Here is a 13,279-nt window from a genome sequence, read left to right as displayed (position 1 = left end):
CAGAGAAGAGTAGCCCTGTTAGTCTTTTGCAGCAAAACACCCAAAGAGTCGTGTGACACCTTAAAACCAAAGTTAATGAAGTAGCTAATGACCCATCAGAAACCCATCTATGGCTGCAAAATTAACCATGCCTACTTAGATGGAAGCTGCATTGAATTCTGCAGAGCTTACTTTCACGTAAGTGTGGTTAGGATTGCAGCCTATCTTACTAACTTAATTTCACAGTTCAGTATAAACTTGTCATGCTGTCTCATTTCCCTCACTCGGGCATCAGGGAGGGACAATTTAGCATCCTGTTAATGTTTCGTTCATTTTGTCCTGGATTGCATGAATCCTGTGGGTATATTAAAACATTTTACAGGCATTCTCCTATGTTTTTACTGTTTGTAGTAAACATGTTTTTGTTTTTCAAAACCTTGAAATCCTCTTTTTATGCCAATGTATTCCTTCCATGTGAAAAGTATAATGATGAATGCTCAATTTTTAAATTTACAGTACAGTACAAAGGCATTTGAGTACGTGCATAGAGGCTGCTTGTAGCAAATAACAAGTTTTAAGTCAACAAAACTTCAGGTGGGAAAGAGGAAAAGAATTTGAAATTTAATTTTAGTTTTATAGTAAGGTTTGGGGGATGGATGAGTTATCAAACATGAGCAGTCACATCAAGATGTTGACAATTCAAACTTTAACAGAAGAGCACAGGAACAAAGAAGTTCACTTCTTTTTGTGTAAAAAGAACAATAATGAGCAATACTTTGCATTGTTTTTTTTCCCTTTAAAAAATTCACAGTAGGAAGCATATTAAGACTGAAATCCTCAAGCCTCCTTGAATTCAATCTGATTTACTTCTGAGTAGACATGGGGAAGTATGGGAAAAGTTCCAGTAGCAGAAGGATTAGCACTAGTGCAATGTGAATTGACCCCTCTCTTCCTGCATGAACACCACCCCATGCCTTTTCTGGAGAAACCCCAGAACAGACTTTGGGGGCACACAGAGGGGGAGCAGGGAAGAACATTTTGTTACCCAAGGAGAAGTCGTTGCGCTAATGTGTCCTGTTTCCCACTTGATGAAGAACTGAAACTCAGATTGTGGTTTCTACCAAAATCTTAATACTCAGCTCAGTGAGCCACATAGGCAAAATGCTGTTCAAAGGCACAACAGGTGATATACAATCAAATATACTGCTCTGACAATGACACACACTCTACAACTCCACCATAAGGGAAAGGAACAAACACAACTCAGCATGGCAAGTGACTCTGACCCTCAGATTGAGGGAGTAACCTAACATTTCTCCAAGAAGGCTGAATCCTTCCCATCTGTTCACGCCTGTGTCTCTGTTACCTGGGTGGGGATGGAAGCACCTCAGAGGTAGATGGAACAGGTGAGGCAACACCTCTCCCAGAGGGCTGGGATTGGACATGGTTTCTGACAACTCTGGAGGCAGAGTTGCTTGCATGATCAGCAAAGTGGAAGAATCAGAATCATCCTGTAACATCTCTGAAGATGGAGGTGGAGCCTGTGCATTGTGCTGCAGGGACTGGTGGGGAAATGGGACGAGGTGAGGGAAATCCCTCCCTTGGGATCCTCTTCCTTGGGTTCTCCCCATTTGGATAGAGACCTTTCCAGTCCACGGGAACCCTCCCTGGGGTCATCTGTCAGCCATGCCTCTTCTCTGTCTTGGCTCGGCCAGCACCCTACCATGACATCATGGAACATTCACCTTAACTATCATGTATACAATCCCGGGTTAGAATTGCAGTCTTGGGCTACTTCTGGCAACAAACAACACTTCAGAATATCAGCAGTTACGTCAGTGAATATGCAAATAATGTATAACACCAAGCTGTTTCCATATCTATATGTGTACCTATTTATGTATAATGTGCGCCTGTAAAAATATCATTTGCTGCAGAGAACTAAGGCGAAAAGCATCCATAGTAAGAGCTGCAATGGGGGTTGAAAGGGCAGGTGTAAATCTACGGAGCAGTCTGTTTTCAACGGATTCCTCTGACATTCCTAATCATAAGCATGCAGCCATTAGCAGCGCATAAGGAACTTGCATGTGATGAGCTTGTCTTTCCATAACTGCCTCTTTGCAAGTGTCATTATTTGATAAGTTTGGATTGCCTCCATTGATGTTTACTAGGACAAGATGCTAATCAAGCTCTGTGACAACTGATCTCCTTGCAATTGTCATTTCAAACAATTGGCTATTGTGTGATAAAACTGGGAAGGAGCAGATGCCTCCTTGATGATGGGCTGCTGCCTTTCCCTACTCATTGTCCCTAATTTAGCTTTCACTATTCCAAAATAATTAAAATATCCCAGAGTTTGGACCTTGTGTTTGCCTTATAAATAGTTATTGCTCATGGTTATTCATGAGCTGCTCTCCATTAACCTCTTACCTCTAGGGGTTCTTCCTGCCATAGAGAAACCATCTCCCCACTCATTTGCTGTCAGTTTTGCTAACAAGATTTATTTCTTTTTTTGTGTTTATTTGTGCAAATGATGTTTGGATAAAAGGACTGAGATGGTGGCTTCATCATCCTGAAGTTGTAGCTCTGAAATGTCAAAATATGGGATGAGTAATCAGGATATTCACTGTGGATGGTGTGTAGGGCAAAATGACCCAGTGAGGCTGATTCCCTTGAGCTGAATGAGAGGTTGGAAAGTGGGAGTCCCAAATGCTTTATTATTCTTATTATTGAAAAAGAGGGACATTTGTGAAAATGTAAATCTGGGGCTCCCAACATGGTGACTCTGGACACTATAGAACCACCAAAAGCCCCCTTTTTGCTCCAAACAGCTCCCTGCCCCTCTTTAATTTTAATGAGGGTTTTCTGAAGATTGTTTGGTTGAGCAGGTTGCCTTTTTTATGGGATGCCTGCTCTTACTTGTTTATGTTGTCTGGTTTTAGTTAGTGGGGTGTGTTCTGAGCATCACCAGTCTTCCTCTGTGCAAAGTGGTGCCCATGAGAGTTCTTAGATTTCCTGGGCCCCAAATGGTTGAGGTTCCTTGTGTAAAGAAATGCTGTCCAACCATGAGCATGTGAGCTATGTGGCTGAAGCTCCTTCCTTTCAGTTTCTTCAGGAATCCATTGCAGTCTCTCACTCTCTGGTGATGGATTTCTCCAGGACCACTTCCAAGACTGGAAGACCCCTTTCCATTCATATCTCTGCAGTAGTGGCTGCTTTCTGGCAAGTCATAGATGTCAGCCCACAGCAACAGGGCAAGACGGGATATTTTTCTTGGGACAGCTCAGTCGGTAGTATCAGGGTCATAGGATTGAGCTCTACTCTGGGCAAAAGATTCCTACAGTACAGGGGGTTGGACAGGGGGTTCCAGCTCTTGTTTAGTCGTTTAGTCGTGTCCAACTCTTCATGACCCCATGGACCAGAGCATGCCAGGCACTCCTGTCTTCTACTGCCTCCCGCAGATTGGTCAAACTCATGTTGGTAGCTTCGAGAACACTGTCCAACCATCTCGTCCAGCTCTATGATTCCATTGATCTGGTCTCATATTTTCAGTTTTACTATAAGCAGGATTTCATCTAAGCCAAGGTTTAGCCCTGGAACTTGTTCTGAAAAGCCAAGATATAGCACTGGCATATATAAAACGTTCTTAAAGATAAGAATACTGTTCCATATATATAGAAGTTCCACTTCCAAGTCTGAAAATTGAGGATGGTCTGCAATCCTGAGACTACTACTTGCTGGCAAATTTGATCTGCAGTACCACTCTTTATTTTCTTTTTAGAAATAAAGCTCTGGTGTGTGGCTGCTGGTCTCCTTGGCATCAGCAGCAACTAATAAGGTTACTGATAAGGCCTACAGACCAATTTATACACAGAGCCTTTTGCTAGGAGGACTAGCTATTATTTCCTTCTATTCTTTCTCAATCTTTTCCTCACAGAAAGAAAGGCTCCCTTTCTACAGGTAAATTGTACTGTGGGGGCAGGCCTCTGGAACAGCAACCCTATGCTAATTATTCTGACCTTTGCATAAATAGGGATTCTTTTGTGGCATATGAGCAGCAGCCCTGTCATTTCCTATGCAAATTGAGACTATCAATTATATCCAGAAGGTCCTGAGACATTTCATCATCTCCTGTCTCATATATTTGCTTCCTTTTCATCTGATTGGCCACTGCAAAAGTTCGCACAGAGCAAGAGCGGCTGGTATTTTTGCAAAGGCCGGAGCAAACAGATGTTGAGGGTTAAGTCTCAGCAAGCCAGAGCAGTTTTGCATCCAGCTATCCTTTCAGTTTTCTGTCTTGATTTTCAGAAATTGTTTTTAATTAGCTGCTTCTACAGAACCCTCAGGAGCGGTCAGGTTTAGAGGTTCTCATTGCTGCAGCCCAAAGGTCAAATTGATCCAGGAAAAAGTGCAGTAAAGCTGGCAATGAATTTTGCAACATCCCACCTCCAAAGGGGAAACAGATACTTAGAGGAGGATAACTAAAACTTTTTACTACGGATTTTTCCACCAGTAATATAAAAACTGGGTATGTAGCATGCTACCGTTTTGTTCCCACAATTAGCTCACATCTTATAATACTAAGCTACACAAAGATCCACAAAGAACAGTAAGACAGGAGAGTTATGCTTAATACTTGATGAGGAAGGAGTGTAGCTCAGTGGCAGAGGACATGCAGAAAGTTTTAAACCTGGTATCTCCAGCCAGAGCTGGAAAAGACTCCTTTCCAAAATCCCAGTGAGCTGCTGCCAGTCAGAGTTGACTGGCTTGCTGTGTCAGTGTGTTTGTGCAGCCACAGCCCAATTTGCCACTGCCTTGCCCTTCCCCATCCAGCTAAGCTGTAGCAAAAGCAGTGCTGGGAGGGCTGTTCTGCAGCTCTATCCCAATGCAGGAGCCACATGGATGAACGTTCTAATTTGGTATAAAGCAACTTCCCATGAGTATGAATCTGGATTGCATATCTGCAGGAGTCTCACAGTCTTCCAAGATGAATCTGCTCTAAGATCAACTGCCTGGATCGTGTTTATTCTAAACATACCCCATTATGAGTAAGCGTAGGAATGCAACCTAGGATCTATCCATATGAATCTCCTTATAAATTGATTTCTTTTTTAAAAAAAATGTCATGTAGTAAGAACTGTATTCAAGTGAGTCCACTTGGGCATTTAATCTGCCTCTCTGAAAACTAAACCATTATCCTGTTCTTGCACGCACACACACACACACACACACACACACACACACACACACACATTTTCTAAGCACATGGGTGCACTTGTTAACAAGCAAGGTAAGCAGTATGTCTTGGCAGGACAGTCCCCACTTTCATTTAGATAAAATAAATGTTACTACTAGGGAATAATGGTGCAGGCTAACAGGTGGCGGGCTGGATATGTGCTGGGCAGCCTGGAGACATGGTGGTTGAAGAAGGTATGCCTAGTAGGCGATGGACTGAGAATCAGGAATGCGAAGGAATGCAAGGAGAATGAGGTTTGCACAGAAAGCGCAGAGGAGGCGAGGAAATGAAAGTGGGGGCCCAAGGAGCCAAAGGGACATAGCATTGCTATATCCAAAATGTGCTAAGCCCCCTTCATTGCATGCAGAGGCATTGTGTTTAGAAAGGGGTCCTTGGCTGTATGCTTGACATGCATGGAGACATCCGATGAAGCTGAAGATTGGAAGCCTCAGAACAGACAAAAGAAAGTACTTCTTCATACAATGCATAGTTGCTGGGGTTTTTTTTGGCTTTTAAAGAGGATTAGACATACGGTATTCATGGAAGATAAGGTTATCATCAAGCCACAATGGCAATGTTCTATCCCCACTGTCAGAGGCAATGGAATATCAGTAGCTAAGAACCACAAGTGCTGTTGCTCTCAGGTCCTGCTTTTAGGTATCTGGCTGGCCATTGTGAGAACAGGATACTGATCCAGCAGAGTTCTTATTGTGTTCTTATGCATGCATTAGGTACTTGTGGAACTCTGCAGGGAAAACCTATGTGCACAGTCATTTATGTGCATATGCTTTCTGCATGGATTGGAACCCTGCATGCCTGGGGTTCCAGCTTGTGCAGAAAGCCTATGAAAATGGAGATCTGCACTCATCAGCTTTCTTCTGCATATATCCATGCTTAAGATGTAGGCATCAGCAGTGGGGCCAAGGAGCCACACAACCACAGGGATGATGTTGGGGTGTGCGTCCATGGTAATACCACTAAATGTGATTCATGTGAGGGGGTGATGGTGATGGTATACTATAAAGGCTACTGTAATGTTTAGATTTCCAGAGAAGTTGAATTCTGCCAATTATGGCTTCTACTGTCTCTGCATCGTTGTGACCTGGCAACTCTAAGAGGGCATTAAAAGGAAGAGAGTGAATTACACATATTGATTTGAACTAACCTGCCCATTCTTTACCTACAGGCATTTTGTCAGTAGTGCAGTAATCAAGGTTAGAAAAATCAGATGATGCACCTGCGTGTGTAAAATAATTCAAGTCTGAATGAAACTCCAGAGCAATTATAGGCCATTACTATGGGAGAAGAACCTGATGTGCAGCCTTTTAGGTTTCCATTCATGTCATTCTATGTAGTTTTCATGGTTGCATCCAGGCATTTAATCGCAGGTGAAATTTGGCATTAGCTGCATGTCTTATGTAATCATCTTGGGGCTTGCTCACACATGCATGTTCATCAAGGTCCATCACTCATATCTCCTCCTATATTTGAGTTACATCTACTGACATGGAAAGGTCATCAGCATGGGCTATGGCAGGATGTGCCCTGGGTGGCTTCCTTTAGACCACCCATCTGGGCTGTAGCAAAGGAGGCCCAGGCTTTGGATTGCTTGGTAATTTTTCCATTTCAAGGCTTCTCTAATGATGCCAATTTTTTCCCCAACTACAGGGAGTGTGTGTGTGGCACAATCAGTCAAGATCCCCCGGGAGCCCAAGGCAGGAGAGTTTGATAAGATCATTCGGCGCCTCTTGGAAACATCCCATGCCCGAGCCGTCATCATTTTTGCTAATGAAGATGATATCAAGTAAGAAGGTCATGGTCTGGTTTGAGGGTCTGTGTGGGAAGGAGAGAGAAAGAGAGCGTGTGGGTGGGGAGAGAAGGGGAAGGACAAGAGAAGAAGGCAAAATGCTCCAAATACATGTTCCTTTGTTACTCTCTCCTGATGTGTCACAGAACATGAGTGTTCTTCACAAAGAATGAGTACGCAACACTTTAATAAAGAATGAGTGTCCTTGTTGTTAATGAACAAAGTGGACACTGTATCTGGGTCACTGTGCCCTCCAAATTTGCATCCCACTTCTGCATCCTCTCCAGGTCCTCAATATGCCTACCTGTCCAGTAGCTTAGTATAATACAGATAGATAGAGGTGAAATAAGCTATTGCTGTGTTGGACAGTTTTAGTTTTTTCGCCCCAACCATTCTCCATCAACTAAAAAGAAAAGAAATCACATTGAAAATGATCAAAGGGAAGAGAAACTTTTCGTGAAATCCTCGTGGGTGGGGTACAGGGCTTTTGTTGCATTTACCTTTCTTCTGGGGTTGTTGAAGGTTCAGTGACTGTCCTTTCATTTTACAAATCTGCTCTCCAGCGGTCTACATTCTGCAGCCTTCCCAGGTACCTACACCTATGCTATTCTGAGCTTTGCTTTCTTGTAAGTACAAAAAGACAGGGTGGCAGCATAGCTAACAGTTGTACATTGCTGCTGGTTTTTTAAAGTACAGCCTTTGTACTTTTAAATAAATTAGTGCAGATTTTTTTTAATGTAAAAGGAATAGCTTCCCTTACAAACAAAAATTAGTAAGTGCACCCATCTCAGACACTTGGTAGTAGGGAAAGAGCAAAAATTTGATTAAGATCACATTCAAAGGAGAGTCTATCCAATTCACAATATCTGATATAATATGCAAACTGAAATATAGCCATCCTTTGAAATTTGCACTTCTCTGAATTTTGCAATGCTCTTTTCCAGCCAAGTACAGACATGCATATACTAGTGTGATGCGCTCAAAGAAAACCCATTTCTTAGCTAAAATAATATTTGAAATTTGCATTATTTTAGGTGAATTTGCTTTTAAAATAATTTTAATTAAAACAAAATTATAGATTCCTGCATGCACGCCCCGTTTGTGGAAACTTAATGCATTCAAATCAATAATTTGGGAGGCAGGGACAAAGAGAAAAGGAACACCTACAGGTATGGACAGGAACAAGTGTATTTGATCTTCAACTGCAAATGCAATTGCATGCATGGGTGCAGTGGCGTAGCGTGGGTTGTCAGCACCTGGGGCAAGGCAAGTAATTTGTGCCCCCTAACACGTGGATTTTAGCACTCGAGTCTCTTCCACTAGATTAGTTAGATTAGCGCCCCCCCAGATGTTGCGCCCGGTGCGACCGGCCCCCCTGCACCCCCCATGCCACTGCATGGGTGGACTAATGAGATCAAATTTGAAGAAGGAAAACATGGATTCCATGCAAGATCCAGCTCTTGTATCATTTATGATACTGTAAGATATTTCAAAATGGCTTGGAACTTGATAATGGGCTTCCCATTAGAATTCAAGTTTCTGATAAAATAAAACCCAAGTCTTCTTACTCTTGTCTTTTGATACAGCTGTTATAAATCATTCCCTCTCAGATGTAAAACTGCTGTTATTTTAAGTTTAAATAGCCTGATTTTGCAGCTACTCATTCAACATGCCTATTTTATAGTTTGTTTTTATCTTTTAATTTTTATCCGTTATAATTGTTCTTTCTGTTTAATACACATTACAACATTTAATAATAGCAAAAAACTTTGTCAAATATAGCCTGATTGCATCTGTGAAAATGTTAAAAGTTCTGGTTATTTTTACTTTAAAAAATCACAGTTCAAAAAAATATAATATTGAAACTCCTCCATTTTATAATTACCACCAAAATTCTTATTTTTGTAAGAGATTATAATGCCTGATTCCATGGAAACTTCCTGCAGTCGTACAAAAGTAAAGTTGATGTGTTCTGATTAGTCGCTGGAAGTCAGAATATGGTCCATTCCAACAGAATAAGTGGAACTGTTAATGAAGCGCAAGAAAAACCTAAGAGTACACAATACTTCTGTTTTGATTTGATATTTTTGAGCCTAGCAATTTGCACTGAGTTACACCTGATTTTGCAAGTGTCTAATTTATTAATCAGCAAACATTATGCAAATGTGAGTAAACTGACATTTTCAATCAGTTTACATCAAATATGCAAACAATCTAAGTTCCTGGGAAGCTGGCTAATAGATATGTCTGAAACCCAGACAGTTACACTCGTTTACTCCCAGCAAAATCAGAGATTTGCCTCGCAGTGTAAATGGCAAGCACCATTAAACAGGGATTTGTAAACATTTACCTATCTGAAAACAGTCTGTAAGCTGGAGAATTGCACCCTGTTGGCAGTAGCTTATACACATCTGGAAATTCTGTATTTTTCATGCAGTGATAGGCTGAGGTTTACTGCTGAGCCAGATGCCTCTCTTGGGACTTAGCCATATGATGGTTTCTTGAGTCATGAAAGCTCTCTCTCTCTCAATCTCTCTCTCTCTCTCTCTCTCTCTCTCTCTCTCTCTCTCTCTGTGTGTGTGTGTGTGTGTTTGCAAGTGTGTGTTTTCTGGATACCACCAGGTGCAGATCATCAGAGCTTTCACGATTCTTCAGCCTGCATAAACTTTCCATCTCATATTGATTTTCATGCTTGCTTTTCAAGGCTTCCTTCATTCTCATAGGGCTAAATAATGCAGCTGCAAACAAAGGTGAAACAGCTGTCCGATAGGGCCACCAAGAGGTGGTGGTCCACATTGCTAATTTCCTCTAAATTAAAGAAAGAAGAAGAGTTTGGATTTGATATCCTGCTTTATCACTACCCGAAGGAGTCTCAAAGCGGCTAACATTCTCCTTTCCCTTCCTCCCCCACAACAAACACTCTGCGAGGTGAGTGAGGCTGAGAGACTTCAGAGAAGTGTGACTAGCCTAAGGTCACCCAGCAGCTGCATGTGGAGGAGCAGAGACGCGAACCCGGTTCACCAGATTACGAGACTACCGCTCTTAACCACTACACCACACTGGCTCTCGCCCCAGTGCTCCTGGCCCAGCATAGTGGAGGCCGGCATTGTTTTTGTGGGTTCATCCCTTCAGATTCAGACAGGAGTCCTCACTTTTTGAAGCTGTAGTGCTAAAAGCAATGAAGTAATTTGTGGGTGAAATATGGGCTAGGGAGAAAATTTGGAGTCTTCATGATCTTCTGGGTAGCTCAGCTGGTTAGAGCCTGGTGGTGATAATACCCAGGTTGCAGGTTCCATCCCCATATGGGACAGCTGTGTATTCCTGCATCACAGGACATTGGATTAGATGATCCTCAGGGTCTCTTCCAACTATGCAATTCTATGATTCTATCTTCTTGCCTTTCTTGATTCCTCTTCTCTGGGCTCACATCACACCTGTTGCCAGAAAAAGGTGAAGGAGATTAAAATATGCATGCAGAGCACACACAGCCCAAAGAAGGCAATATTATGCCACAAAACAAAGTGAGTTAACGCTCTTCATGTGTGAGAGATCCCAGGCTCCTCCAGATGATTTGTTTATTGAACATTCAGCCTGATCTGCTAGCACAAAGCTTACACATGGAGGTTAGACTTTTTTTTAAAATGGAGTGATTGTTCTGATTCTCTGGCACAGTTTATATGTCTTCCCGTTAATCATTTGTTCACCTCACACTTCTGAGTGCCTTTCCCCATCACTTTCCTATCTGCAAATATAGAATGTGGTTTCATTGCAGTAGAGCAACAGAGCACTTTAGTTCACTTTAATTGTGGAAACCTAAATTTTGGGAGAAAGGGGATGGCAAATCTAGACAACATCTTAAAAAGTAGAGACATCACCTTACCAACAAAGGTCCGTATAGTTAAAGCCATGGTTTTCCCAGTAGTGATGTATGGAAGTGAGAGCTGGACCATAAAGAAGGCTGATCGCCGAAGAATTGATGCTTTTGAATTATGGTGCTGGAGGAGACTCTTGAGAGTCCCATGGACTGCAAGAAGATCAAACGCATCCATTCTTAAGGAAATCAGACCTGAGTGCTCACTGGAAGGACAGATCGTGAAGTTGAGGCTCCAATACTTTGGCCACCTCATGAGAAGAGAAGACTCCCTGGAAAAGACCCTGATGTTGGGAAAGATGGAGGGCACAAGGAGAAGGGGACGACAGAGGACGAGATGGTTGGACAGTGTTCTCGAAGCTACCAACATGAGCCTGACCAGACTGCGGTCGGCGGTGGAAGACAGAAGTGCCTGGCGTGCTCTGGTCCATGGGGTCACGAAGAGTCGGACACGACTAAACGACTAAACAACAACAACAACCAATTTCCAGTATGCACTTGAATCTCTCCCACAAAATATTGACTGACTGAAGGTGACCCCTCTCCAGAACCTTGAAAATGGTTCACCCTTCTCAGATCACCTGGCCTGTAGACGCAACTCTTTTGTTAGTACAGCTTTGTTCTTGTGTGATGTAAAGCATCTCAAGTATTTCTGTCACTGCTGTTTCCCTCATATTCAAATTTTCCCATAGCTGAGAAGCTCAGTGTGTGGTCCTGAGTCAATCTCTTTCTCAGCCCAACCTACTTTGCACGGTGCTGTGAAGATAAAAAAGAGGAACATGTACACGTACACACACACACACACACACACACACACACACACACACACACCAAGCTCCTTGGAGGAATGGTGGGATAAAAATTCAGTTCAATAAAAAAACCCAGAGGTGTAAAGCACTGAAAAATAGTGTTTTCTTTTGTCTGCAGCTCTGATCCATTGTCTTTAGTGGAGATGTGCTGATTTATACAAGCTGAGAGAGGGAGCGAGGGTTTGGGGAATGACTGGTGGAACATATCCAGGCTGCTCAACTCTGTGAGACTTTCATCTGAGCAACCCATTGAACTCTACTTTAATGCTGGCAAAATCACTGTCTCATCTTGGCAGCTGTTATGTGCTGGGTTTAGGGATGCTTGACAAATTTAAGAAGAGCCCTGCTGGATCAGACCCCCTGGCCCATCTAGTCCAGCTTCCTGTTCTCGCAGTGGTCAGGCAGATGCCTAAGAGAAACCCACAAGCGCAACATGAGAGCATTCTCAGCACTCTCCTCAAATTTGATCCTCTTCAATTTTAGTGAGAATCTGACCTGACCAACAGTTCCCTGAAATGGAATTTTGCAACACAGTCAGAGAAAAAAATGCACCAACTGCATTTTGAAACTCATATTTTGCAATAAAATACATCTAGGAATGTGCCTCTTCAGAGAAAAATACATTCAAAATATACATGTAACTTACCTACAGAGAAAAGGCAGGTAATAGGTAACATGATGGAAGTTTCCAGAATTATGCATGGCATGGAGAAAGTGGATAAAGATTTTTCTTCATCTCTGCTTTAGACCGCACTTGGAATATTGTGTCCAGTTCTGGGCACCACAATTTAAGAAGGATGTTGACAAGCTGGAACGTGTGCAGAGGAGGGCAACCAAGATGATCAAGGGTCTGGAAACTAAGCCTTATGAGGAGCGCTTGAAGGAGCTGGGTATGTTTAGCCTGGGAAAGAAAAGACTGAGAGAAGATATGATAGCCATCTTCAAATATCTTAAGGGCTGTCACGTGGAGGAGGGAGCATGCTTGTTTTCTCCTGCTCTGGAGGGCAGGACTCAAACCAATGGCTTCAAGTTGCAAGAAAGGAGATTCCGACTAAACATTCGAAAAAACTTTATGACAGTAGGAGCTGTTCGGCAGTGGAACAGACTCCCACGAGAGGTGGTGGTCTCTTCTTCCTTGGAGGTTTTTAAGCAGAGGTTGGAAGGCCACCTGTCATGGATGCTTTAGCTAAGATTCCTGCATTGCAGGGGGTTGGACTAGATGCCCCTCGGGGGTCCCTTCCAACTCTTATAGAGTCTATTATTCTATGAACACTAAGCTGAATATTGGAAGTTTTAGGTCAGATAAAAGAAAGTACTTCTCCAACAAGCATGTAGTTAAGCTATGAAGCTCACATCCACTGGAGGCAGCGATGGCCACCAATGTGGATGACTTTAAAAGAGGATTTGACAAATTCATGAAGGATAAGATAATGGTTACTTGCCATGATAACCTGCACCTTCATGGCTGGATGAGTAATGCTTCTTAATTCCAGTTGCTGGAAACCTCAGAAATGTGCAGGTCCTGCTTGCCCCACACAGGTCACTGTGAGAACAGGATTCTGGACTAGGTGGGCCAT

General features: G+C 42.7%; 1 protein-coding gene across 1 annotated transcript in view; it reads left to right on the top strand.

Moving 5' to 3' along the window:
• Positions 1 to 13,279, top strand: part of GRM4 (glutamate metabotropic receptor 4) — a 297,558-nt gene that overhangs the window by 193,083 nt on the left and 91,196 nt on the right. Inside the window, exon 4 of the mRNA XM_028734059.2 lies at positions 6,884 to 7,019. Coding sequence (XP_028589892.1) covers positions 6,884 to 7,019 — 136 coding nt within the window. The remainder of the gene's footprint in view (positions 1 to 6,883; positions 7,020 to 13,279) is intronic.

Source organism: Podarcis muralis, chromosome 5, assembly GCF_964188315.1.
Source record: "Podarcis muralis chromosome 5, rPodMur119.hap1.1, whole genome shotgun sequence".
Lineage (NCBI taxonomy): Eukaryota > Metazoa > Chordata > Lepidosauria > Squamata > Lacertidae > Podarcis > Podarcis muralis.
Note: the sequence above shows the minus strand (reverse complement) of the source record. Positions and strands in the feature narration are given on the sequence as shown.